This window comes from Agelaius phoeniceus, chromosome 2 (assembly GCF_051311805.1).
Source record: "Agelaius phoeniceus isolate bAgePho1 chromosome 2, bAgePho1.hap1, whole genome shotgun sequence".
NCBI lineage: Eukaryota > Metazoa > Chordata > Aves > Passeriformes > Icteridae > Agelaius > Agelaius phoeniceus.
Window position 1 is genome coordinate 9,324,584 of NC_135266.1, and position 24,432 is coordinate 9,349,015.

At 39.5% G+C, this 24,432-nt stretch overlaps 1 protein-coding gene across 2 annotated transcripts in view; it reads right to left on the reverse strand.

Annotated features, from left to right (window-relative positions):
• Positions 1 to 443: 443 nt before the first annotated feature.
• The window catches only part of PRRG1 (proline rich and Gla domain 1), a 31,080-nt gene continuing 7,091 nt past the window's right edge, over positions 444 to 24,432 (reverse strand). Inside the window, exons 1-4 of one of the 2 annotated variants that reach the window (XM_077171894.1) lie at positions 19,768 to 19,922; positions 15,066 to 15,115; positions 10,734 to 10,894; positions 444 to 4,197 (exon numbers count right to left, since the gene is read on the reverse strand). In XM_077171894.1, the coding sequence (XP_077028009.1) occupies positions 3,676 to 4,197; positions 10,734 to 10,894; positions 15,066 to 15,115; positions 19,768 to 19,880 (846 nt within the window). In that variant the 5' untranslated portion in view covers positions 19,881 to 19,922 and the 3' untranslated portion in view covers positions 444 to 3,675. Of the gene's footprint in view, positions 4,198 to 10,733; positions 10,895 to 15,065; positions 15,116 to 19,767; positions 19,923 to 24,432 lie in introns of those variants that run through there. The other variant, XM_077171900.1, reaches the window with a different exon arrangement.

The window sequence follows — 24,432 nt, forward strand, 5'->3', positions numbered from 1 at the left end:
TTTTTTGCTAGTTTCCTTTCCCTCAGCCTGAGACTTATTTAGCTGTGGCTACAACAAATCACAGAATACTCTGAGTTGGAAGGGACCAAGAAGGATCATCAAGTCCAACTCTTAAGTGAACAGCTCATACAGGGATTGAACCAAACCTTGGTGTTATTAACACCAGACTCTAAGCAAATGAGCTCATCTCAGTGTTAAATGCTTTTTCTAAAAAATAAATGGAAATAATACAAATTCATAACTCTGATAAAAATTGAGCCTGAATTTTAAAACAATAGAATTGGCTACCCACATACAAAATTAAAACTGTATTTTATATAATCAAAAAAATTAATTCATGAAACTGATTAAGTCCATAGAACAATGGAAATTAAAAGACCACTTAAATATACAAAGTTAATACGCACTGTAGTTGTGTAAAATTGATATTTTGAAACATTAGAGGCATCTTAAAAATTTTTATTTAGCATATTGAAAAACAAATGTTACAAAAAATTTTCTATAAACATAGGCAAAAATGCTTAAATAGGATAATTTAATGTAAACCAAACCCCTTTAAAATATACAATACTGTAATCAGAGGTTATTTACATCCAGTGAAGAGAGAACAACCTTCACTTATGTTAATATCATCTAAGCAAATCATTAATTTCCATAATTTCTTAAAACAGTGCCACCTTTAAGTTAGTTTAGTAGCTAAATCATTTCAGTCCCAATACAAGGTGAAATTCAATGTTACATTCAGAAGTGGGAAAGGCAGTATCCTGACTATTCATGTCATCAGTCAAGACAGCACTGCATTCAGAGCTGCAAAACCTTAGAGAGGTACGACTATAAATTGATATTTATTGCATGACAATGCAATTACAGGATAGGTAAAACAAAAAGAAAAAAAAAAGGTGTAAAAAACCTCAGTACAAATAAAATTTTATTTTTCAATCAGGTTAGAAAAGCCAACCACAAAACTAAGCTATTTTCCCACATTTCACAAAACAGAACAAACAATTTGTGAGTTGATGCTATTCCAACATGGAGAAAACTGTTCATGTTTTAGAGGAAATGCATTTGCACAACTGTCCCACACAGGTTTTGTTTAAATATTAAATTTATTCACCAAGACATAAATTTATAGCCCACAATGGCTTTCAGACTCACATACTCATGGAAAAGGCATTGTCCAATTAATTCAACTCATAGATCACTAAGTTTTTGGTTGTGACTTTTTTTGGAATGGCAAGCATCAATTTTGGATTGCACATAAAAGTATCTACAGGACACAGTAACAGGATAAAGTAACATACTCAACTTAGGAACCACAAACCCTTCAAAAGTGGCAGTGGCATACAGAGTAAAGAAAACACAGAAAGAAGGGAAAATCCAGCTCATCTCTAAACTACTAGAGCAGACTGCCCAAGTTCAGGGATGACAGCTGCTAAACAACCTAATGCAACATGGGTGATCTCCATGCATTTCCTACAGGGAAGTCCTATATCCTGACAAGGAAGTTACTGCTAAAACTCCTATCTGTGCTGGCAGGCACAGGAGGTGCCAATATGGCACAGACACTGAAGTACCAGCTCTCCCTGAGGTGGTTCCTGCATGCTGGGATGAGGCACTTTGTTCTGCTGAATCTGCCTAAAGCAGTTCATTTATTAACTCTTGCTCGGTTTGAAAGGAGCTTTAACTTCCACAAGTGGCAATTCAGGATTCACAAGAGCTAAAACCACTTCAAAAGAAAAGGTCTGACAGTCCACAAACAAAACCCAGGCAATTTTTACTACAAGTGTCCAAAATATACTGTATTATCTACTCATCTTAATATATGTATTATATATAATGAATATAAATACAAATTATAGTTTTGACAATGGAGTCAGGAGTTTGGCCAGGAGTTCATCTCCAATAAAACTTGCCTTAGCAGATGAAGATCCCCAGCAGGCAACAAAGCAACCTACTCTTTGCCTAAAATGAGAACTCCTGACTGCACTTGTCAATAGGTTAGATCATATTCTTATGAACATTTACACATCCATCTATAACCATCCACTTCCTTCCAGACTCTTCACAAAAATCCTTTGGGAACAGTTGGGCCAAGCCCCCATGAGAGGGGCATTAAGAGTAATTTCAAACAGATGGCACTGGCATTTCATCTGGGGTGTTTGAAACAAGACAGTTTGGGTTTCTGCTGTGAGAAAGCCAACATAACATAATTTAGGGCTCAACACATTTCAATTGGTGTTAATTGATTAGTAGAACACAGAACAGTACTAAGCTAATGCCATTCTACTTGGTGTAGGAAGAAAGAAAACTGAAACTTACTACTAAGAAATTAAACTGAGCAATTAACTTTTAAATCGACCTGTAAAGAAGAGGTAAAAAGAAGAATCACCACACTAGAATTTGTACCACCTAAACCAAGTGGATGAAATTCTGTACAAGCCTGTATGTAACTTGCATCCATCTCTTCAGCCTCAAAAAGTCACTCCACACTAATGCTTGGGGTTATGCCTGCATGTTCTTAGAATTCCTTGATTGAATGGATAAGCAATAAATTTATTAGTTGTTGAAAAAAGATATTTATATTCTCTGAAAAGAATTTACACAGGCACCAGTAAAAGGTGTACACAAGGTACATGTCAGTAGGCAAGGGAGTATCAGAACTTGAGGAAAGGGTTTATAGCTGGCAAAACCTCGAGGAAGGTTTTCATATTTGGGGAAATAAGGAAGTCACAGACACTGAACTTCTTTCCTTTTTCTCCTTTTACAAAGGAAAGTAATGCCTTTGGGTGTATGTGCTCATAGATTACATACTGGTCCCAGTGAAAATCACAGTAGGAAGTCAATGATCAGGATTTTATCCACTCTTGAGTACTTCACTATTACTGCTGCATGAACTTTCAAGTTCTGAAGTTAACATATGCACACTTCTCACCTCTAGAATACAAAAGTAAAACCAGATAGGAAAACAGGAAAGGCAGAATACAGACAAAAACTTACACCATTAAATTCACCAATTAGTGTCTTGAATTGTCAGCTTCTAAGCTGACAAAATTCTAAGAATTTTGAGCTGTAATAGCAAAAGCTTTAGAACACACCTCTTCTGCTAGGACTCTGGAATTATTGCTCTTACACCAGCATTCCCTACATGAGATGCTGGTTTGAAGACAAAGGCTCCCAGCCTCCTGAAGGCCAGGAGAGGGTCCAGCATGTAACAAAAACCGAGGTGAGAAAAAGGAACAAACCAGACAAGAGGCAATACTGCAAAATCAGTCCCCTCTAGTGTAAATAACTATTAAAAGGTTGCTTAAGGATTCCCTATTGCAGGGAATTCTGACAGTCTGCAGTAAGAAAGGAGAGGGAGATCCCACAAATTTTGTGGGGAATGTGGACAGTGCTTGGAATAAAACAAGTGACATCCTTCAAAACAGAGGTACTTTTGAGAAGTATGACAGAGCACCACATCTGTATCTGCACTACACTCTCAATACAGATTCCTTATCTTTTAAGACATTCGATAGGGGAAAAAAAATCCCAAACCCAAAGAACGAGTGAACCTAAAAAAGGTGAAATTCATCGTATACAAGTCCGTTAAATTACAGAAATGCATAATAAGCCAAGATAAAGTGCTACAAAATGATTAATGATTTTTAAAAGGTCCATGGCATTCTTCTTGTTTTACTTAGTACTGGTGACAATGGGGGTCAGTGCAATGGCACTGGCTGAACTGGAGTTCACAATGTCTTCGTACTGTGGGGGTGGATCTAAATGCTGCTCAGTTTCGATTCTTCTCACACTGATTTCCCCAGTGGCTTCCTCATAGGAAGGAGGAGGATCACAGTTTGAGAGCCTTGTGGATATTGAGTCTGACCGTGCATCCGAATAGCTCAGACCTCCAGGAGAGAGCCCAGTGACTTCGTACATTTCCTCCTGCGGGGAATGAACAATGCTGAGAGGCGGCGGGCGGGGCCCTCGGCCGTCGGCTCCGTCGCCCAGCGCTGCGGGGGCTCCCCTGTGCGCGGCGTACACCGACTGCCTGCGCATTTTCTTTTTGAACAGGCATCTCCAGATGACAAAAACCACAATGAGGATAACAAAAAGGCCAATGATTAATGGAAATGCAAGGTAAAATGAATACCAGCTATGTCCTGTGTTACTTTCTCCCTGGAGTCCGTTTTTGTAGACTTTCCAGAACTCTTTCTAGAAGAGCAAGACACAACATGTCAGAAACTATAACACAGTTAATAAAAAAACAAGCAATGTAAGCAAGTTGTTTTAAAGAATGAGGACAAAACCAAAGGCATTTCAAATATTGATGATTAAAATAAGAACTGGCATGGATAAGCACACAGAAACTTTCAATTTTTCTTCTTATGTGATTAGTGATACAAAAGGAATTTGGTTTTGTAAACAAACTCCACCACTTTTAACATTCTTATATCTGCACTCCATGTTTACAAACATGCAGCAGAGACAGGACTAAGCAATAATATACTTAGAAAAGAAAAAAACCAAACCACAAAACAAACTAGGAAAAAACATATCTCAAAATTCCCTGCCTAACCAGCAGGCACATCAGCCATCTGGTGGATCAGAATCTGTCTGCACTACTCAAGACACAAGTTTAGGGTTTGTTTGTTTTAAAATTGAAATAATACACTAGTATAATTTGACACAAAAACACTAGCTCACAGTGACAGACCTTTCTGGCTAAGCACAACCATGCTGCACTGTCTTATCATAATTTAGACATGCTCCACCCTCTGGCTCATACAGAAATCACTGTCAGCTTAGTTTGACTTGATCCAGATCCTCTGTTTACAGTTAAAAATAGCCCCATAACTGTGAGACTATTACACAGGTTATTATATTTTAGAAACCTTGACAACAGAGCTACAGATAAATGGAACATAAAGTGAAAATATGAACAAGCAAAAACAAAGATCAAGGGGTTCACCAATACTTGAAAGTCCTCTTTGCTATATTAATATAAGCAAATGGGAGCACAAATATTGTGTTGCCATCACATTTCTTCTGCAGTGAATGCTGTGAAGAAACAGCACAAAAGAAAAGCATACCCTGCCTCAAAAGAGTAGCCATCCTCACCTGTAATGTCTCTCCTACTATGAAATACTTCCACCGAGTTTTATAATCATAATTTAGAATATTTTACTATTTTATAGCATAATTAAAAACCCAAACCCCAAAAACCTGTAATTAATGACACCCCCCAGTCCATGCCAGGATCTCTGAACTCTAGTTTTCTTTAAATATGCACAGACTTGACCCCCTCATCCTCCTGCCAGCATCACATTAATTTTAAATGACAGCACACATTTCAGGCAACTATTTATAAAATAGTCACCAGGTAGAATTGAAATTGTAATTGCTCAGCTACTAGTAAATGATGTATTTAGGTTGCAGACTGACTTTGTGCACAGACAAATCAGATTCATCATTTTTTTTAGCTCAGGCCTGATGCCACATGATGAGCATTAAACAGAAAATGCCACCCCAGAGGCAGCCTGAGTCCAGGAGCAGCACAATCCCTCTAGCATGGAGGTCAAGCTTTCCCTGTGCAAAGGCAGCACCAGGGCACCATGGGCTAAACACACACTATCAACACTTCTGGATCAGGATTTACTCTGGTTAAGAGCAATGCCATGTACATGGAACAATTGATTCTCCTGTAAATTTTCCTTTCCAAAGATAAATTCAGTTGTTCTTATGTCTATGTGCGAATTCAAAAACCAAAACAATATCAACTCCTACACCAATCCAGGATCAGGCATTTTCCCTAAATGTTAAGGCTTGACACCACAAGCAGATTGTCACAATGCCCCTCTGATGTGAACCCAGGTCCAAATCATCTAAGCTGTGTCAGGAGGCATTGGCCTCAAACAAAGCAAGAAAGACTGGAAAGATGGACTCTAAATACTTCTCTACAAGAACCCTCCTTGACATGTGTTCCACAAGGTGAACCCCAAACCAACAGTTCTGAGTTCAGAAAAATGTATTTTGGGGGGAACTAACACTGAAAAATGCTATCAGCTGCACAACTGAAGGCTTCTGAGATCTCTGCATGATAAAACCTGGCAGAACCAAACACCTCACCCTCTGTCCACCAGACCACCAGGCAATTAAGAATACCTATTACTTTTGCATCTGGTAAGAATACAGATAACTAGATTTCTTAGTGGACTAAATAATATATTGTTAACTGAAAAAACAGAAAAGGATTAATTAGGATTATGAAATCCTGCTGTATGTACTGGGACCAAACTTCCCACATCACTCTTCTGTGGCCTCAATGGCAGCAAAGAAATAAAATTGTAAAATGTTTGCTTTTAAGACCAAAGATTTACTGAAAGTCATTACATATACAGTGCAAGGATATGTCATTTTAAAGACTCTTTGGAGAAGAAAGGTAGTTTTGATGAAAAAGAAGAAATTACATTTCTCCCCTAACAATCTATTATGTGTTGCAGACTGCAGAGGAAATGCATCTTCTCCACTAGAAGGATATTAAATAGTGACTGGTCTTTGCATATTGTTTGCACATTACTTCTACTCAGCAAAGCAGCAGAAAACCTGTTCTGTTCTCCCAGAGTGGCAGGCACTTAGAGCAGAACACAGGGTGTGATGCTTGGGCATGTTTGACTTGGTGATGTGAGCAGACAAATGCATAAAGAGCTAAAAGAGTGTAAACTGCCTTAAGGATTAAAGTAGCTTCATGTCCTTTTTCATTTACATGCAAGGAAAAGAAAACTCAAGACAGTTTAGACATTCCCCACTCCCTGGTCAGAAATTACTTTAGGTCTAACACTATCTTACATAGACAGAGGAATACAGTTCTGCACACAGGTGAAAAACACTAAGAAAGAAACATTTACTTAGTCATTAAAAAAAAAAAAAAGTCTATGTTCTTAATGGGAAAAGAAAAAAACAACCAACCAAAAAAACAACTCCATAAAACCCCACAAGAAATAACCTTGTTAGCATACTAGATCCTGGGTTCCCAGCCTGCATTTTTGACAGCTCTCTGAGAGAAGCACAAAGACTTTTAGCCCCAGACTGCCACAACTGACAGGAACTGCAGGAAATGCATCCTTCAGGTCTGAGCTGCACAGCTGCCAAGCTCTCCCTCTGCTCTGCCACCCACAGCTACACTGCAGAGTAAAGGGATGGTGCAGGAGGAGGACAAGACACCTGGTCAGAGTCAAATCCTGCCTCACAAAGCCACAGACAACTTAGGTAAGCTTACACAGTGTGAGGACTTGTACAAACTGCTGTCTGTAAAAGAACTAGTGCTTGAAAAAGACTAAGAGGGGGAAGACTGAAAATTTACAAAGTATCTGTAAAATTCATACAGAAAGTTAAAGAGTAATTTGTAAGCTGGAAAACTCCCAGCACAAACATCCCTCCCACAACTGTTGGTCTCTTTAACTAACAACAGAAAGGACTTTCTGCCTGACAAAATTACTAACTTGTGATTACTGAAAAGGGCACTTCAGTAATCATTTATCCCTGAGTGCTGTACAACTGGGAATACCAGGTGTAAAAGCCTTATAAGGCTGAAAAACTTAAGCAGGCCACAGAATCAGATAACTGCAAGGGAAAATACTTAGAAATCATCTAACATGTATTCTGCCAAGAACTATTTTTCTGAATGTACCTTAGTGCTTTGGCAAATCCAGTTTGAAATAATGAAAAGGAATTCTCACAGGCATCCCAAAGGCAGTTACAACAAAATTTTCCAGAATTCTGTTTCCCTTTCATTTGTAATACTTCTCAGAACAGAGTCAGTATCAGTTAGCTGGATCTGAATGCTGAATCAAATAAGGGATCCACAAGGAAGTCAAGACTCACACTCTCTTGAGAATTTCAGGGGAGGCCTTTACTACAGCTGGCAGCATTGTCATCCTCAAATGATTCTTTGTCAATTGCCTGACTTGTTTTTAAGGTGGACTGATAACAAGCCAGTCAGAGGACTGCTTGGCATTCACCAGGCAGAGGGAGAGAACAGAGCAGTGAGGGCAAGTGAGTGCACCTGCTACACTCTTCCCTTCTGGTCTGCCCCCAGTTTCAAGTAGCAGGAAAAGATCCACATCTTCTTGTATGAGAATTTATCCAACATCCATAATTACACACAGAGCAACATGGAAGTCTTACTTGATCATATAATTTTAGATCTGGTGTTGACAAGTTTTGAGCTGCTTACTAAGATTTTTAGCAGTCGTTTGTTTGTTTTGCTTGAATAAAGCAACAAAGAGAACTTGGCAATTTTCTGCAATATTTAAAATTCACTGGAAATTTGCAAGAGGAACAAAAATCTGTGACTTCCAGCTTTAAAATCTTCATGCAGTTTAATTTAAAAAAAAATGAGTTAATGGAAATTAAATTAATATCAGTGCTACAATCACACTCAGACACTTAGCATAGTAACCTCTGAATAAATCTTTTAGCCTCCCAACAGCCTCTGACACCTGACCAGTGACCACATGCAGCACTGCCTGCAGGCTAGAAGCACCACAATAAACAGCTTTACAAGGTCACACCTAGGGCTCACCTTATCTGTTAACTTCTGACAGTAATCATTAGAGACTGCTGAAAGAGTTCAAACACAGGCAGGCTACTGTGCTGCTGCTGGGAGTTACTCTCCCAGATTTCCCATATTTGTACCTTAAGAACTTCCATTAGCCAACGTTGATTCCTTTTAATTAATGGTTCCAGACTGATTTGACTTCCCTTCATTTACATCACTGTTCTCTGAGCCTGTGCAAGCTTTTAGGATCTGAGACATCCTGTGGCAAGGCAGTCCACAGCTCCATTAGCTGTGGTGAGGAGAGACTTCTATTTGCTTTGAACCTGCACCTTTCCAGTTTCCTTTGAGGCCCTCTTAGCTCTGCTATCAGAAGGATGGCAAATGACTGACCTCAGCTCAGCCTTCATCTCACAGACATCATCACATATCCCCTGATTCAATTAGTTTATGATCTATTGCTGTTACACAAGTCTTTCCATATCTTTGATTAATTGTCACACTTCTCTGGTGCTTCCTCACCTAATTCACTTTTAAAGAGACAGGGAGATGAGAGTTGTACACACTCAAGATGTGGGTAAACTCTTTATTTTGATCCCTGTTCGTTTATTTCAGATTCTTAGAACTCAGGGTTCTTTGTTTTGGCTTTGTTTAACTGCTCAGCATTAAACTGAAGTCTTCAAAGATTGAAATCCAGATCTCATTCCCAAATTCTTTTCAGAGACAATCACCTATTAAAATGAATGTCCCCAATTCCTACACATGTATTACATTTGTCAATAAATAATTTCATATCCTGTTTTACCCACAAAGTCCTGAAAATTCTTCCCTGTTGGCTCTAGCCTAACATAACAGTTTTATCTTTATAACTAACTTTATAGTTTCAAATAGTAATTTGGAATCTGTCAAAATCCCCAAGCCTGTCTTGAAAATACTGAATGACATGTATGCACACTTGACATACACAATGCTAATTAAAAACTCATGCACCAAAACTATCTTGAGGGAACTCCTTGATATTCTTTTAATATTACAAATCTGCATGTTGCAGACCTGCCCAGAAGATTCGAGAAAAACAAAGAAGCAAGTGGACAAGATAAAAAATATAGAGATTAGACAAAAAGTTATCATGAGATAAATAAGCTACAGCCCCTATTTGAATTCCAGTCTATCTACACTATGAAAGCTTTGATCCTGTGTTTCTCTGCATACACTAGCTCATGTTCCCAGTGTACTGCAGCCATTCCCTTCCCCTGGGACACAGATGTTAAGTATTACTAAGTGGCTGTGTGGATGGATACTGCTGGGGGACAATGCACTAAATAAGCCCAAGTACATGAGGCTGGTCAGGCACCACTGCACATTAGCAGAGCCTGACCCATTAGCAACTCCCCACAGCAGAATAGAGCAGCCAGGGAAAAAGGATACAGTAGTGGAAATGGATAAAGGATCAGGACCTTATTGAAAGCTCCTTCAACACTTGTGGCAGAAAATAAATGTAATTATTTCTATTTAACTACTTCCCAAATACCTCTGCAAGGGAAATTCTAGTTACCATATCATAAAATGTTCCTGAATGGGAGAGAGAAGCTGAGAGACAACATGTTTAGGTTATGTTTTCTGTAGTGACTGGAACAAAAAGCAGCAGTGATATTGTGTTAGAGTTTTATACAAGTTGGCTCATTGTACACATTATTTTTAATTACACAATGAGCTATCATTAGGAACAGTCATGCAAAGTCAAGTTTGGGAGGTAAAAACACGTGTGTGCAGGCACTTCAGAGCTTCAGAAAGAAGCAGCTTTGAAGGGAAACCACGTGTCCTACAACTTCATTTTAATATACCAGAAAATTCTCATGCCAGCCTTAGCAATCTCCTCAGCTATGTGTGATACACACCAACACCAACAAAAAGATGCCAAGAACTTAAAATGTCCAGTATGCCTTAATACACTTATTTTTTGATGCAGAGCTCAGTCATTGAAGAGTGGAATGTGTCACCTCTGTAAATTTCAGAAGAAATCTGCAAGGTTCCCTGTGCCACTCTGGCCACTAAATCACTGGCCTTGCCAGTACAATTTCCCTGTGCAAAAACCAAATCTAATGAAATGTTGGAAAACATGCAAGCACTCAGCACACCCATAAGTTTAGTGCAAATACACCTCACCCATCTTTACATACATAGCAAAACATACCGTTTTTTCCTCATTTTCAAAAGCTTCTCTTGCTTCTTCATAGCTACAGATTTCTTCTCTGCATTCATGTTCTATGTCACCTTGCTTTATTTCTTCCAGAAACGTGTTGGCTCTTGGGTATCTTTTTAACACAGAGTTGGCTTTGTCCTCTGTTAAGAACACTGAATAAGAAGAGGAGAGTCAACAAAGGTCACTTCTAAAATAGACACCCAAAACCTTATGCCAGAATTACTCCAAGAAAACATGACTTTGAGAAAAAGTTTTTTCAAAGCCTTCCCCTTTATTTGATATGATATAAGGCCTTTCCTAGTTTTGCTCACTGTGGTAAGTAGTTGGGCCTACAATTTCAGTAGTTATTGCTAAATGTCCTAAATGCAGAGACCTCAATTCAGCATCACAGCCATGTGTGGTGAAACAAGACTGAAGCTGGTGCCCAGGAAGAGTCCTTGGAAGAGACAGGCACATGCTCAGCTCAAGCTGACACTGAACACACAAATCCTGCTTGTCAACATCCAAAATGATGTTTGCTACTGCCTGGGGGCATCACAGGCAGAATGCTCTGAAGGTTTTGATATAAATATTTATGACTATTACCCAGAGTCACAAACAGCAGACAGCTGCATTTATCAATGTTTAAGTGAGTAAGTTTTCTTAAGCAACTTTGAAGCAGACTTGCTCCCTTCACTCCAGAACTCTCAACCAGTAAATGGGAGTTCTTCTGAGGGTGTGAGGGGAAGTAGCCTCTTTCTATTTTTTTGACTCATACAGAGAACCTCACCTTATTTGATGAATCAAATGAAAAGAAACCTAAAAGGCAACCCATGTTCTGACACAGGTATTCTTTATTTGCTTCCCTTAGTTTGCTGTCCAAGGAGGAAAGCTGGAAGTAATCTCTTTTCTTCTGATGTTCCAGCTTTCCATCCAACTCTCTGACCCAATGATTTTTACATATGCAGTTACTGGGAACACTTTGGAATCCATCAGCCTGAATTCCCCAGGAGGTAAATCTGCAGTGATGCAGGCATTCTGCAGGTATTTCAGGTCAGGAAGCAGGAAGATCAGGTCAGTGCTACACTGTTCTTGGGCTCTGAGTGCCAGCAAGAGAGGATAATGATTGAATGCACTGCCACACTAATGCATTTGTAGCACTTTCTAGGCTACACAATCATTTGTGCATTGCTTCATTTGCAGTTAGTCTGAAGGGTTCTTTTTTCCCTTAATCATCTGCTCTTAATCTTATAAAGGGTGGGCAGCAAGGAAACTGTGTTTTTGCTTTAGAAACATGTGGTGGTATTTGCCAGCACTGATTAGCATAATTAGGCATAACTAATCTCAACTTGTTTAATGTCTGTGGTATACTACTGTAATGGATCTCCATGGCCAGGCTGCAGGGGTGGCTTCTGTGAGAAGCTGCTAGAAAATTACTCTGTGGAGAAGGAAGGGGAGGAGGTGCTCCAGGTGCCAGAGCTGAGATTCCCCTGGAGCCCATGGTGCAGACCATGGTGGAGAGGTGTGACAGAGCAGCTCTGGGGGCACCTGGCATCCAGCCAGGGTCAGTCAGTCACAACTTGGTTACAAATCATGAGATAGTGACCTTCCTCTTGCAAGAATTATATGAAGATGTGAAGACTGAATTCCAAAACAGCACTGATCCTATGCTTCCAGTTGAATACATTACATACATGCATATATCACACAAATTACCCTGCCCATGAGGATGCCAGAGCTTCAGTGCATCCAGCCCTGCAACTGCACCTACTGCAAATTTGGTTTTCTTCAGCACCATAGGTGAGCACATGGACATCTCCTCTTGTGCAATTCATTGACTAAGTAACATAGAAACCAATATTCAGACATCTCTTCAAAAAGCAAAGAATAAGAGATGGCTTTTTTCCACTTTCCACACAATTCCCCTCACTTCCCTCTAGGCCTGAATAATTTGGTTTCTCTCAGCCTCATGCCTCAGTGATCACCTCAAGGTGATGAGCTGAACAATTCATCCACATGAGGAATGCAGCACACAGCCATGCCTGGGGATGGACTGCAAGTGCTTTTCCTACTTCCCCCAACTCCTTGTGGGCATTCCTGAAGGGAACAAGTGTCAGGCCAGACTCTCCTAAGAGTGTCCATGTGTAGAGGCATTGAAGAGTAGATAATGCACTATAAATTAAGTTTCCCTTCCTCCAGCAGATAAAACGTAGGGAATTTAATTTCATGTTGGAATCCATCCCCAAAAAGAGCAATGAGAGAAGTGATGACAGCTTTGTATCAGATGTAGAAGGAAAAGAAACACAGGAAAATGCAGGTAGCTGCAAATACCCTGATTTACAGATTCTGGCTCTCAGAAACAAGATACAAATAATTGTTTCTGCATGCACTTTCCAATTTCCAAAGAGAATAAAGTTTTAAAATCTGATATATTAAGAAACATTGCATTTGATATATATTGATATGAGCTTTTAGGTAATACTTAAGTTTTCCAAAAGGAAATAATCATACATTTCTGAAATGCATTGATGAAGAACAGCAAAATGTTAATTCAGTTCAAGAATGGACAATACATGACTGTCTAAACCTTCAAAGTTTTTATTTAACAATTCATATTCAGGTCTGTCTTCTTTCACAATACAGTACACACAATGTACATACTACAGAGACAAAAAAAAGCCTGCTGAGGAAAATTAACTGCATCCCATCTTAATTATGAATATATCTGATAAATAAAAATCTCTGGCTAGTCTAGACCTAGAATGCCTTTTGACCCTGCAAGGGTGGAAATAAAAATGAAGTAAATTGTTTGTTTGGATGTGAAATTTTTAATGCTTTGCATAATCCTAGTGACTTCAAATCCTGTTGAGAAGTCAATACAAATGTATCAAGGAAATCAAAACCTGCAATACAGGTTTTGAAATACAGGGATTTAATGAGAATCAGGCACTGCCTGATGAATCTCATAAAAAAAGATAATGGAACTGTATTGCAGAACCCACTCTGACTTCTTAGTATTCCAGGACCATAATCATGTAGATACTCAGCTATAGTAGGATAAGAGTGTGCAAAAAGCCCACTTGGGCTGGATGCCCACCTAGCAAAGCCACAGCATGGCTGAATTCACTGCAGTTGTTACTGTGGAGCTCAACACAATCAGGGAAGAGTTGCATGTGTAAGAATAAAGAAATGAAGCAAGATAAGTCACTTCTTCACTTTTTTAAGGAGATTAACTAGCAGATAAAAGAGAAGTCAAAATCATTATTTTGGCATTATATATATAAAAGACACAAATCATCCAAAGTCTCTTTTACTTCCCCAATTTTTGTAGGATATAGATGAAGTTATACAACTACCAAATTTAATGCATTTGAATACATAATTTCTTCAGACATGCTTGTGCACTGTATGAAACTGTAATAATGGGCTTTTACCAAGTTTTTATGTATCAAAAAGCTTCCAGAGACTTAGTTTCAGCTATTATTATTGAAGAGAACAATACAGTCAGATCAATTTATTACACACCCTCTGGAAAGCCTGCCTGCTATCCTAGTAGTGAATGGATACTCTACCAAGGTGAAATTCAATCAGAACTGGAGCCAGGCACAGACACAAGAGGATAAATATTTTGCAGCCTGCCAGCTGAAGCTGCCACAGGGAAAGGAGAAAGGCTTTAGGTCTGCAATGACAGAGGGAACAGGGAGCAGCAGTGTGGGAACCAAGCTTTCTGAGACACTGAAGTGCTGCCAAAGCAAAGCCCGGGGAAGCCTGGACACCCAAACCAGCTCCACTGACACCAGTGCTGAGCTTCCTTTACTGACTCCTTACCCATCTAAGCAGACTAAAATCACCACTAAACAGTAAAAACAAACATTTTAGCTCTAAATTTGAAGCTCCTGCTGCTATTACATCTTTCTGTAGGTCATCTTAACAAATCCATTTAGTTTGAATTTGTGCTTTTACTTATGAAGTTTAAAAAGTGACTTCTGCTCTGAGAATCAGGAGTTACAGAGACAAGCTTAAAACCAGTTAAAACTAAAGTACTCAAGGCTGAAAATTCAGCTCTGTGGTCTTCATTCTGCAGCCAGTTTTCAAAGGGCAACAATAAGGCTGTGATAATTTTTATGGTCTGCAAATAATATCTCTGTCAGAACAGTTGCATGACTCCAGCTCAGTGTGGGCAAAGTTCTGCATCATCTGTAACATCAAAGCCAGCTCAATGCCAGAGGGCACCTTTTGTGCAAAGAGACTGGGATTATGAGCAGAAGACAGTGTTGGGGTGTGTTACTGGCTACTTAACAGGAAATAATGGAGAATGCACACTCATCAGTAGGTTAAACTTACCACTATCCATGGTGATTGCTGTCAAGGCTGGGAACTTGCAAATATCAAGTCTGTAAACAGAAGAGCAAATATCCTGATGAGTTTGCAAATTGCAATCAACTTGGACAAGTTTCTCTTGCTTCCCAAATACTGGTATGAATACATCAGTACGCGAAACTCCATGGTGAAAATGAACCCCTCTTTTGAGTTGTACCAGCACTGCATGCAGGCTGATTTCAGTAGTATAGGAATACTATCCAAGGAAAAGATAACCTTTGAAATGGTGAATGCTTTAACAGTTTTCAAGGCTTTTCAAATTCAGAATATCAAAAATGTTAATATGAAATAAGAGGGCGTGTATCATTTCAAACAAAATGCAACATGTTTTGCCTAACTGAACTTTAAAGGCATTACATTCTCCAGTGTAATTACTTATACCTTAACTAAGACTTAAAATTCACTCTGCAGAGATCATCAAGTCAACTCATTACCTTTAGTCTATAGATCAGATTTTTGAAATCAGAGTGAACATACGGAAATTCATTCAGAGTCAGGTACTGATTAAAACAGGATGCCTGCATAAAGTTCAAGGGCAGAACAAGATTGTGATTTGGCAAAGGAACTTGCACTACATTAGAGGATCCCAACCTGACCTACAAGAACTTACATGTACTTTGTACCTCATCTTGGAAAGAGAACAGACAGGAGATGCTCTCAGTTGAGAAAGTGCCTGAAGCTCATTGCACCCAGCAGGCAGAGAGCCAATAAGAACTGCATCTGGAGGAAGCAAGAGTAGTGCAGCTCCTTGGAGTCTTTTTTGGTATGGGAAAAATCAGGGAAATAAAAGCTTTCAGCAAAGTAAGAGAAAGGTGGAACTGCCTAACCAAGTTAGTACAACACCACGAGTTAAAGGTTTTTTTAATTAATAAATTACCTACTCCTAAGGGTTAGCACCAGGCTTCAGAGGCCAGGTTACACATCAACATATCACAGCACCCGGATGTTTCTCACTTTCCATAAATCCAAACCCTCAGAAGCAAACCTTTCTGTAAAAAAGGTTGGCCATGGCTGTTGTAATAAACAAAGAGGGAAAGTTGATGTTCCCAGCCTGGCCTGCCCAGCACTGTAACTCCTCATGCAAGAGCAGACTGCAGCACTTGCATGCTGAGCTGAATGGTGCTCCATGAAGACACCCCAGCCTGCTAACAACACTGTAGGAGTGGCACTACAAGATAAAGGATGAAGGAGCAAACTGATTTGAAAACAAGTTAATCAAACCTCTGTGAAGGCAAATAAATGTGAATAAAGAGCAGACAATAAGGCACTCTGAAATCTCACCACCACAGTTTTTAGCTTGTAGTTACTAAGTATTGTAGGTTGACAGAAGCAGAGGGCTTAATTTTTTTTTTTCAGAATGTATATAAAACCTCTTTTAATACCCAGAATTTTTCTCAGCAGACTACTCTATGCCAACACAAATGACCTTTGCTTTTTGCTTCTTGAATAAAAATAAAATTAGTGTCATTTAATGATTAGTCACATTGTCACAACCCAAATATCTGTGATGAAGAAATTGCTAAACTTATTAAAACAAACAGGTCATGAAAGATTTGGCTAGTGCTCTATTTTCTTTACCTGTTACATTATTATTTTCTTTTGCCATTTATTACCCACCCAGTTTCAGTCAGCTGGTTTAGCATCAGCCCCTCAGATAAACACACATCAACAGAAGAGGCAGCAGCCAGGAGTTCTCCCTTGCTCTGTCAAGTGGCAGAAATGCAGGGAATTAAACATACATTTCCTATGCTTCCCCTCTTGAATGGGGTCGTTTTTTTTGCAATAAATTTCAGTTAGTCTTTAACGTTTCACCCTTTTAACAAAACTTGAGTGTGGATTTCTACAACATTCAAAAAAAAACAAACAACACCAAGACAGAACACAAGCATCCACATCCATGAGTCACAACCCCTCTGATGGCTCTGCCTACTTGGAACTGTGCTGGGAAAAAGGGGACTTTGTGCCTCCCCCCTGCTATGGGATGTTTTCCACCAGGAGCAGTGCAAGTCACTGCCTCTGCCTTGGCACCTAGCACTGGGTACTTGGTATATCATGTTCTCTGGGAATGAACACCAGAACACTGACTCACAGCTTGGGAAAATGGCAGAACACAGGAAGAAGAAAAAAAGAAAACGGAGAAGGTAGAGTATCTTTTAATTTCTTCATTGAAAATTTTATTAGGGGCTAGTGGCAAAATAAAGAGTTGCTGAAGTGACTGCAGAACACAAATTATGTTTCACTTTACCTGCTTCATTACAGAAGGAAACAGTATGTCCTTCTCCAGGAAATATCAAATACAGCTTTTCAGTCAGTGGCTGTAGTGCAGAAACTCCCCTTCATCAATCCACATTAGATTTTTATGGCAGTTGCAAGCATTCAGAGCTCCCTGGAACTAATTCTGCCCATTCTCCAACAAACGTGTTTTCTCTCTCCTGAATTTCCTCTCAAATTTCTTCATTTCCAAGCTCCCACAAATCACAACTTTACCCTCTATTAACAGTTTCTTCCCCTAAAGGGAAAGAGTTTAATTACACTTTAGTCCTCTATTCTGACACTCTTGGTTCAAACTAACTAAATAGTTCAAAGGTGGCTTGGAAGAAGGGATTGAACAAAGACAAGTACAAAACCCTTTTTTACCATCACAAGCCAGCTAATAAAGCAGAAGAGGGCTGGTCACACCACAGGAGCATCCTGACTTACTAATGACTCATTTATTCCTCTGTCCAACTCCTTACTTAGCTTCCTGCTTTTAAGTCTTTACAAACCTTACTCAAACACCAAAATTTGCTGGTTCATGAATCCCTCTTCTATCCATCTTCTATAGGGTTATATATATCACCTTAGATATGTCACAACACAGTGGACAGCTGTACAGCCCTACACCCATGCTGAGTGTCCAATTCTGAGTTAATGGCAGCTGATCCAACCAACATGTGACCTTTCCTGACTGCCTGCTTGTAGAATGCTTAAAAAACAAATCAAAAAAACAATGAACCACACACTTCTAGTAGGAATTATAATGACTCAGTGGGAAACACTGAACTCTAAAGCCTATGAGAGAGCCCAGGAGACACACCAACACCATCCCTGCTATTTACCAGCACAGCCCTGCTCACCACCAACACACTGCAGCCTCTTACCAAGGAGAAGCATCCTGCATGAAAGAGGAATTAATACTGAAATAACAAACCAAGCTATACATTTCTTTCCACAACTAACCTAAATATTCTTTTTCTCAATTCTGCAAGTACCCAAATCTTGCATACACTACTTATAAGCATAAAGCATAGAATATTTGTATACATAATTCCAAAGGTGGTAATCATATTCTAGCAGTGACAATCTCTCAAACTGGGAAGGTAACTAATTTCAGCATTAAAAGCTGCTGTCTTAAGACAGTGTTTCTGCAGGATTTTGTTGCATTTATTAGGATAACCATCTTTGGCTGGCAGGCACACACCTCTCCTGAGTTCATTTCCTGACTTCAAGCTTAATGGCAGCTTGTGTGCAGCACGTACCATGAAAGGGCAGAGGATCTGGCTGAGGGCACACAAACTGCCTGCACTGTTCTCCCTCACTGTCATGTGCTCCCAGGATACAGAACATCCAGAACAAAGCCAGTCCTTAAGGGAAGGGAGGAGGAAGAGAAGGGAAAGTAAGGCTCATGTACAGCAGCTGCAGTATTTTCACCTCACCTAGTTTCTCACCTGCTGTGTTAAAAAGGACTTAAAATACTGCAAGGCCCCCTGCTCCTCTCCCAGCTGGGGAGGGATGTGCATGACAGCATCCAGGGAAGGAAGGGGGAAGTGGCTTTTTTTCCATTCTGCAACAGAACTCTGGCAAGTGGTACAGCTGTTAACTTTAGTTTTGTAATCTGTATAACTCGTGAAGCCCAAGAGCTACATAGTTTCTTAAAGTTATCAATATTTAGGTTCTTCTGGTGCTTTTTATGAAAGCAGGTCCATTCCAGGGACACTGTTAACTAAAAGATCAGTAGACATTCAGTCTAAAAATAAATACTCCTGTTCTAGCTCCTCAGTCCCAAACCAGCTGCAATGCAACACCTGGAACACTCCTGGGGGAGGTTTGTTTAGAAGAAATATTAAAACATTATCAATCTGACTTCCTCTGTAGCTATTTAATTATCTAACAGCTATTTATACAGAACGTATCATGTGCCTACCTAAAAATCCCACTGGCACCACGTCTTTTCCATGCTTGGAAAGAGTACAATTTTATTTACAGTTATCTACTTCCAAAGAGCTTTCTCTCCAGGAAAAGCATACCAAAGAATTTACATTGATTCAGATGCTGGAAAAATAGATTGATTTTTCTCTGAACAGGAATTCCACAGGATATGGGAGAACCCTTATTTATTAAGTTCAGTTTGCTTGCAAAAGCAAGGTTTTCCAGGGAATTCAGTGGGAATAGAGAGGGAGGGAACACTTTGGAAGGTGAGGAAGCAAAAGATTTATCTCACCTCAGACTACATGGGACAAGAGTAAAACAGAGCTCTGAAAAACCTTCTGCTTTGTATATGCTATTCGATCACAGCATTATATAACATCATCATTAATTTAAGCACCCAAAACCACAGACCAGATCACTAAGAGGAACCTGTACTTAGCAGACTGCACCCCAAAGCCAGTGAAACATCATTACTCACAGAAAGAGCATGCACAGGGCACACCACCACCCTGAGAGCAGAGAGAAGGAAGCTCCCCAGGACTGCAGCTGGACAGACTGAGTCTGAGCTTCTGCCTCATCTTCATTACCCATTCTTCACTCAGTGCTTTTTGCTCTGTTTAAGCTGTGGCAATATTCTGGCTGGTTACTTTCTGGATAGTTCCAGAGGTTCAAAGGGGGAATTGCTGTAAGCTAAGCTATCTCTTCCTTCCCTTCTCTTTAAAAACCAAACAAGAACATTGTCCTGATACATCTTGGCAAGCAGGACATTTGGCAGGAGAAGTAACAAAACTCTTTACAGAGAGGGAGAATTTTGGTGGATTGCATTGTTTTAAAACTCCTGGGGACCATGTGGGGCAGTTCCTGGGAGGCATAACTGAACACTTACATAACCATCTGTGTGGAAACCAGAATTCCACAATCCTCAAGAGACCATGCCTTTCCAAGCAGCCTGTAGAAGAGAATTTCAGACACCTCACTCTTCTGTTAGCTACTGTCAGAAGACATTGCTTTAGGTTATCCAATCCCCTATGCCTTAGGAATTCAAATTTAGAGAATTTAACTTGATAATCCATTGAAATGCTGAAATATAACATTGAAATATAACAACAACTAATTCCTCTCCTTTTCAAGTGACAATGATGAACAATTAAACAAAGCTTTCACAGTAGGATGTGTTTTTCTCCTGATTTTGTTTGGACACAAAACTGATGCTGTGTCACTTATCTATCCCACATTCTGTTTCTCTGCCAGTACCTTTTAACTAAATCTGCCACTGAGATTTCTTCCTGCTCCCACACATCTTCCATGAAAATCAATGACCAAGAAGAACAGAGAAAACCCATTAATGGTCTCAGTGAAGTGAAGATGGGTTTAGCCATGGCAGCAGTTACCTCAGCAGTCACGGTGCCTTTGGCAGCTGAAAACCATTATCTGTTTTGCCAGCAGGAAGTTGGCAGTCAGGAAGCAAACACCGTGTCCAGGACCAGGCACAGCCCCACAGCCCTTTGCAAGGGGACAACTCAAGTAGGTTAAAGAGATGAGAACAGGGAAAGAGCACTACCAGCACATGTGAGATGTCAGAATATTGTGATTTGGGGAAGCAGCTGGATAACAAGGATAAGCACTTTAGGGAATGGAGAGGAAGTCAGATTAATAGTGGGAAAGGTGAAAAGGTAACAGACAGGAACACAGCTTTACTCTGGATCTAGTGCTCCCTGCCCTAATTAGTGTTTGGGTGCCAGCTGACAAATCTAACTTGTCAACCACCTGGATATCATCTATTCCAACTCAGGCTTGAATAGCTGGACTCTTTATCTGAAGCAATTTCAGTGGCCATGAATAATCACCTCTAAGTGCATAATAATGATCTCTATCCTGACTACACTCCCATTAGCTAGGAATGCAGAGCACTAGGAGAGCACCTGAAGAGCTGAACAGCTGGTGCTGAGAACCCAACACTTACACAACACAGGTCAAGAATTCTGCTTTGGGGTAGCTCTAATTTGCTTTCATGAGCTGAGCACTGTCTGGCAGTGGGACTGCAGCTCTTGGAGTTTATCTTCTGGTTTGCCTTCATTCAAAATTATCTCAGTCTGAGTGTTTTGAAATGTTTCTGCAGTGCAAACCAAAGCACAGTAAGTAGTGACAATTGGAAGAATCCTAATTTGAACCAAAATGCTACTGCAGATACACAGCCAACGTGCACTGTGTGACCACGCTCACAGCAGTGAGTAGTGGAGGAGGGAACCTCTATAAAAATGATTTCTCAGTAAAGAGCCAAAGATTGTTATGTGGTGATAGTGAATGTTTGGAAAAAACTTTCTGTGAGGCTACAAAATTACTCAGATAAATAAATTGACAAAAACAAAGGTAATGTGAGGCTCTCTGTCAAACTAATAAACAAATGAAACAATAAAACCTCTCAAAAATAAAAAAAAATCTCACACAGTCAAAGAGATTTCTGAAGCAGTCTGTGTGCTTGTCTTTTGTCTTCAAAAGTTATATTCTTGAAGCAGAAATTATGTCCTGCTAATGCAGAGCCCAGTCTAAGGCTAAAAACCTGAAATACTGGAGTAATTTCTCAGAAGCACCAGAAAAAAGAGACACAGAGAGAGAGCTAATCCAGGAACTGTGAGACAACCTAGCCAGCCCTCACCTCCCCAAACAAAAAAAGCACATTCTTTCCACACCCCCCTAAGGAGTGGAAACTCACAATTACAGATTACAAAATTAACAGTTTATGATCACCATTACTGATACTTTCAAAAACTTTCTCTCCAAAATGTTACCAGCTTCTAAAATAATAAAGTAACACACAAAGTCAATACATAATAAGCCAGAAAAAGTACATGATCCCTTTGGTACACATTTACAGGTGGTTGAAGTGTTACATAATGCATTGATAAATCCTTTGTTATACTAGTAAAGTGACAGCTACATATTGAATATCTATCAAGTATTTTTTTTTAAATTTATAGTAAGATAAAATAATCAATGGACCTGCTAGCACTTTTAAAGGAAAAAAATCCACATGAACTGTATCAGAATACTGCAGAATGTTTTCACTCACAGCCTCCCTAAATTAGGAGCTTTGAATGAGCACTTATCTTATTTTCCTCCCCTATTCTGTCCCTGTTTTCATACAAATGAAACATTTGCATCTGTTCTCTAGATTACAAACAAGCCAGCTTTGATTTTGTAGTTCAGACCATCTCCTGATGTTTTACACACAACAAACTGAGGAACAGTCAGCAGCTCCCAACTTCAGCTGAAAACTGCATTGTATATGGATGAAAAATTACATGCTGCTATTTATTTGGAAAGAAGGAAAATATATTTGTGTTTAAATCATCACTGTGTCACAAACCTCTCAGTTCAGAGAAGGCAGACCTTCAGCTGATCTAACTGTAACACATTGCAGCCAGCCATTACTTCCCACAAAGTGAGAAACTGGAGGGTACCCACTGACCTCAGCTGACACAAATGTAACTCAGCCAAAGCACCTGAAATTTCACACACTGTATAATTCATGGAACTTGCTGCCATAGGATGCTGCTCAGGACAAAAGCAGAAATAGATTAAAACAACTAAAAAGGAAATCAATAAATGAGGATGAGATTTGGTGATCTCTCCAGATGTAGCTTATATTGGTAACTACCTGGCTGTGAAATGAGAGGAGCTCAGTGCCCAGTATGAAATGGGTAATTCCATCCAGTTCCTCTCCAAAGTGGTTTAAAACTGGATTAGGACCAGAGGAGTAAATATCAGCACATGACACCATGACACAACCAGAAATCAAGTTGATAGATGGCATGTGGTCTCTTCAGAGGTCCTACTCACTACCTACAAGCTCTCTTTTTCATTGCCTCTGGTCTCCCAAATCAACACATCAAAGCATTCATAATAAGTAGAAAGTAGAGTACAACAGTACTTTCTGCCTTTTAAAAGCATAAATTGGTTAGGTAGGGAAGGGAAAAAAAAAGTAGAGAGTACTACCTTTACTTTAAATTATACCTCTCTGGACATGTGAGAGAAGGGCCAAGGAACAGTCTGGGCACAGTCCATTGACAAAAATGTCATTTCATTACAGGTACTGTGTTGTCTGCTCAGAAAAGGTCACAAGATCAAAGCTAACAATGTACCACTTATGCTGCTCTGAAACTCTTACAGATACTTTCTTCCCCAACACTGCTTCTAAAGCAAAACCATGACCCAAGTGTCACAAATAATACCTCCACAGATTTTCCAATAACACAAACTGGCTGTACAAGATTCAGCCTCCAACTCTATTAATCTGTATCCAATATTCAAGCCTGCTCTTTCCACAGAAAAAGAGATACCTGACAATTCCATACACTTGAAAAAGGTTTTCCTCAACTCACTGAAGTTTTACTTGGAATTACTACAATATTGTGAAAGGCAAGCAGCAACAGCTACTTTTAAAAATCAGACTACCCCTAAACTACCAGTATTATTCAAGTAGCTATTAAGAAACCCCAGAAAGATTCTAGATCTCATAATGTGCATTTTTGCAGTAAAAATGGACCTGGGTAATTTCACATTGGCATCTTTATATTGTGTGCAATAATTTTATAGCAAACATAGGATTACTACTTAATGAAATTTATTTTGTTTTTCTGTGATGAGGCAACATTCTGCCCCGTACAGAAACTGCATTTAGCCCTTGTTTGGTAGGCCAATGTCTAACACCCCATTTAATTTAGAAAAATTAACCCCAAACCAATAAAAAGTAATTCCTTTGTGAAGTGCTAAACTAAGCCAGAGAAATGTGCAAACAAAGCCTTCTCTTCCAAGTATTTACACACCGTCAGCATGCTTTAATGTAAATTTCCACCCTGCCTGTCCTCCCCTGAAGCAATGCATATATGACAACACTTCAGAGCATGTTTTAATGGGATTTTCCAGTCAACCAAAAATCAAATTGCAGAGAAGTTATGAAAGAGTCATGAACACATATTTCATCTTATTGAATTATATGGTAACTAGGCAAAAGATAATGAGGCACAACTCCTTTAGAGATTTTATTAAGTTTTCTGTCACACTGGGGAATTGCATGAAGAGAGCATACAGAAAGCTGTACACCACCAGAATCCACAGAGCAGCTGCAGTAAAACAGAAAGGT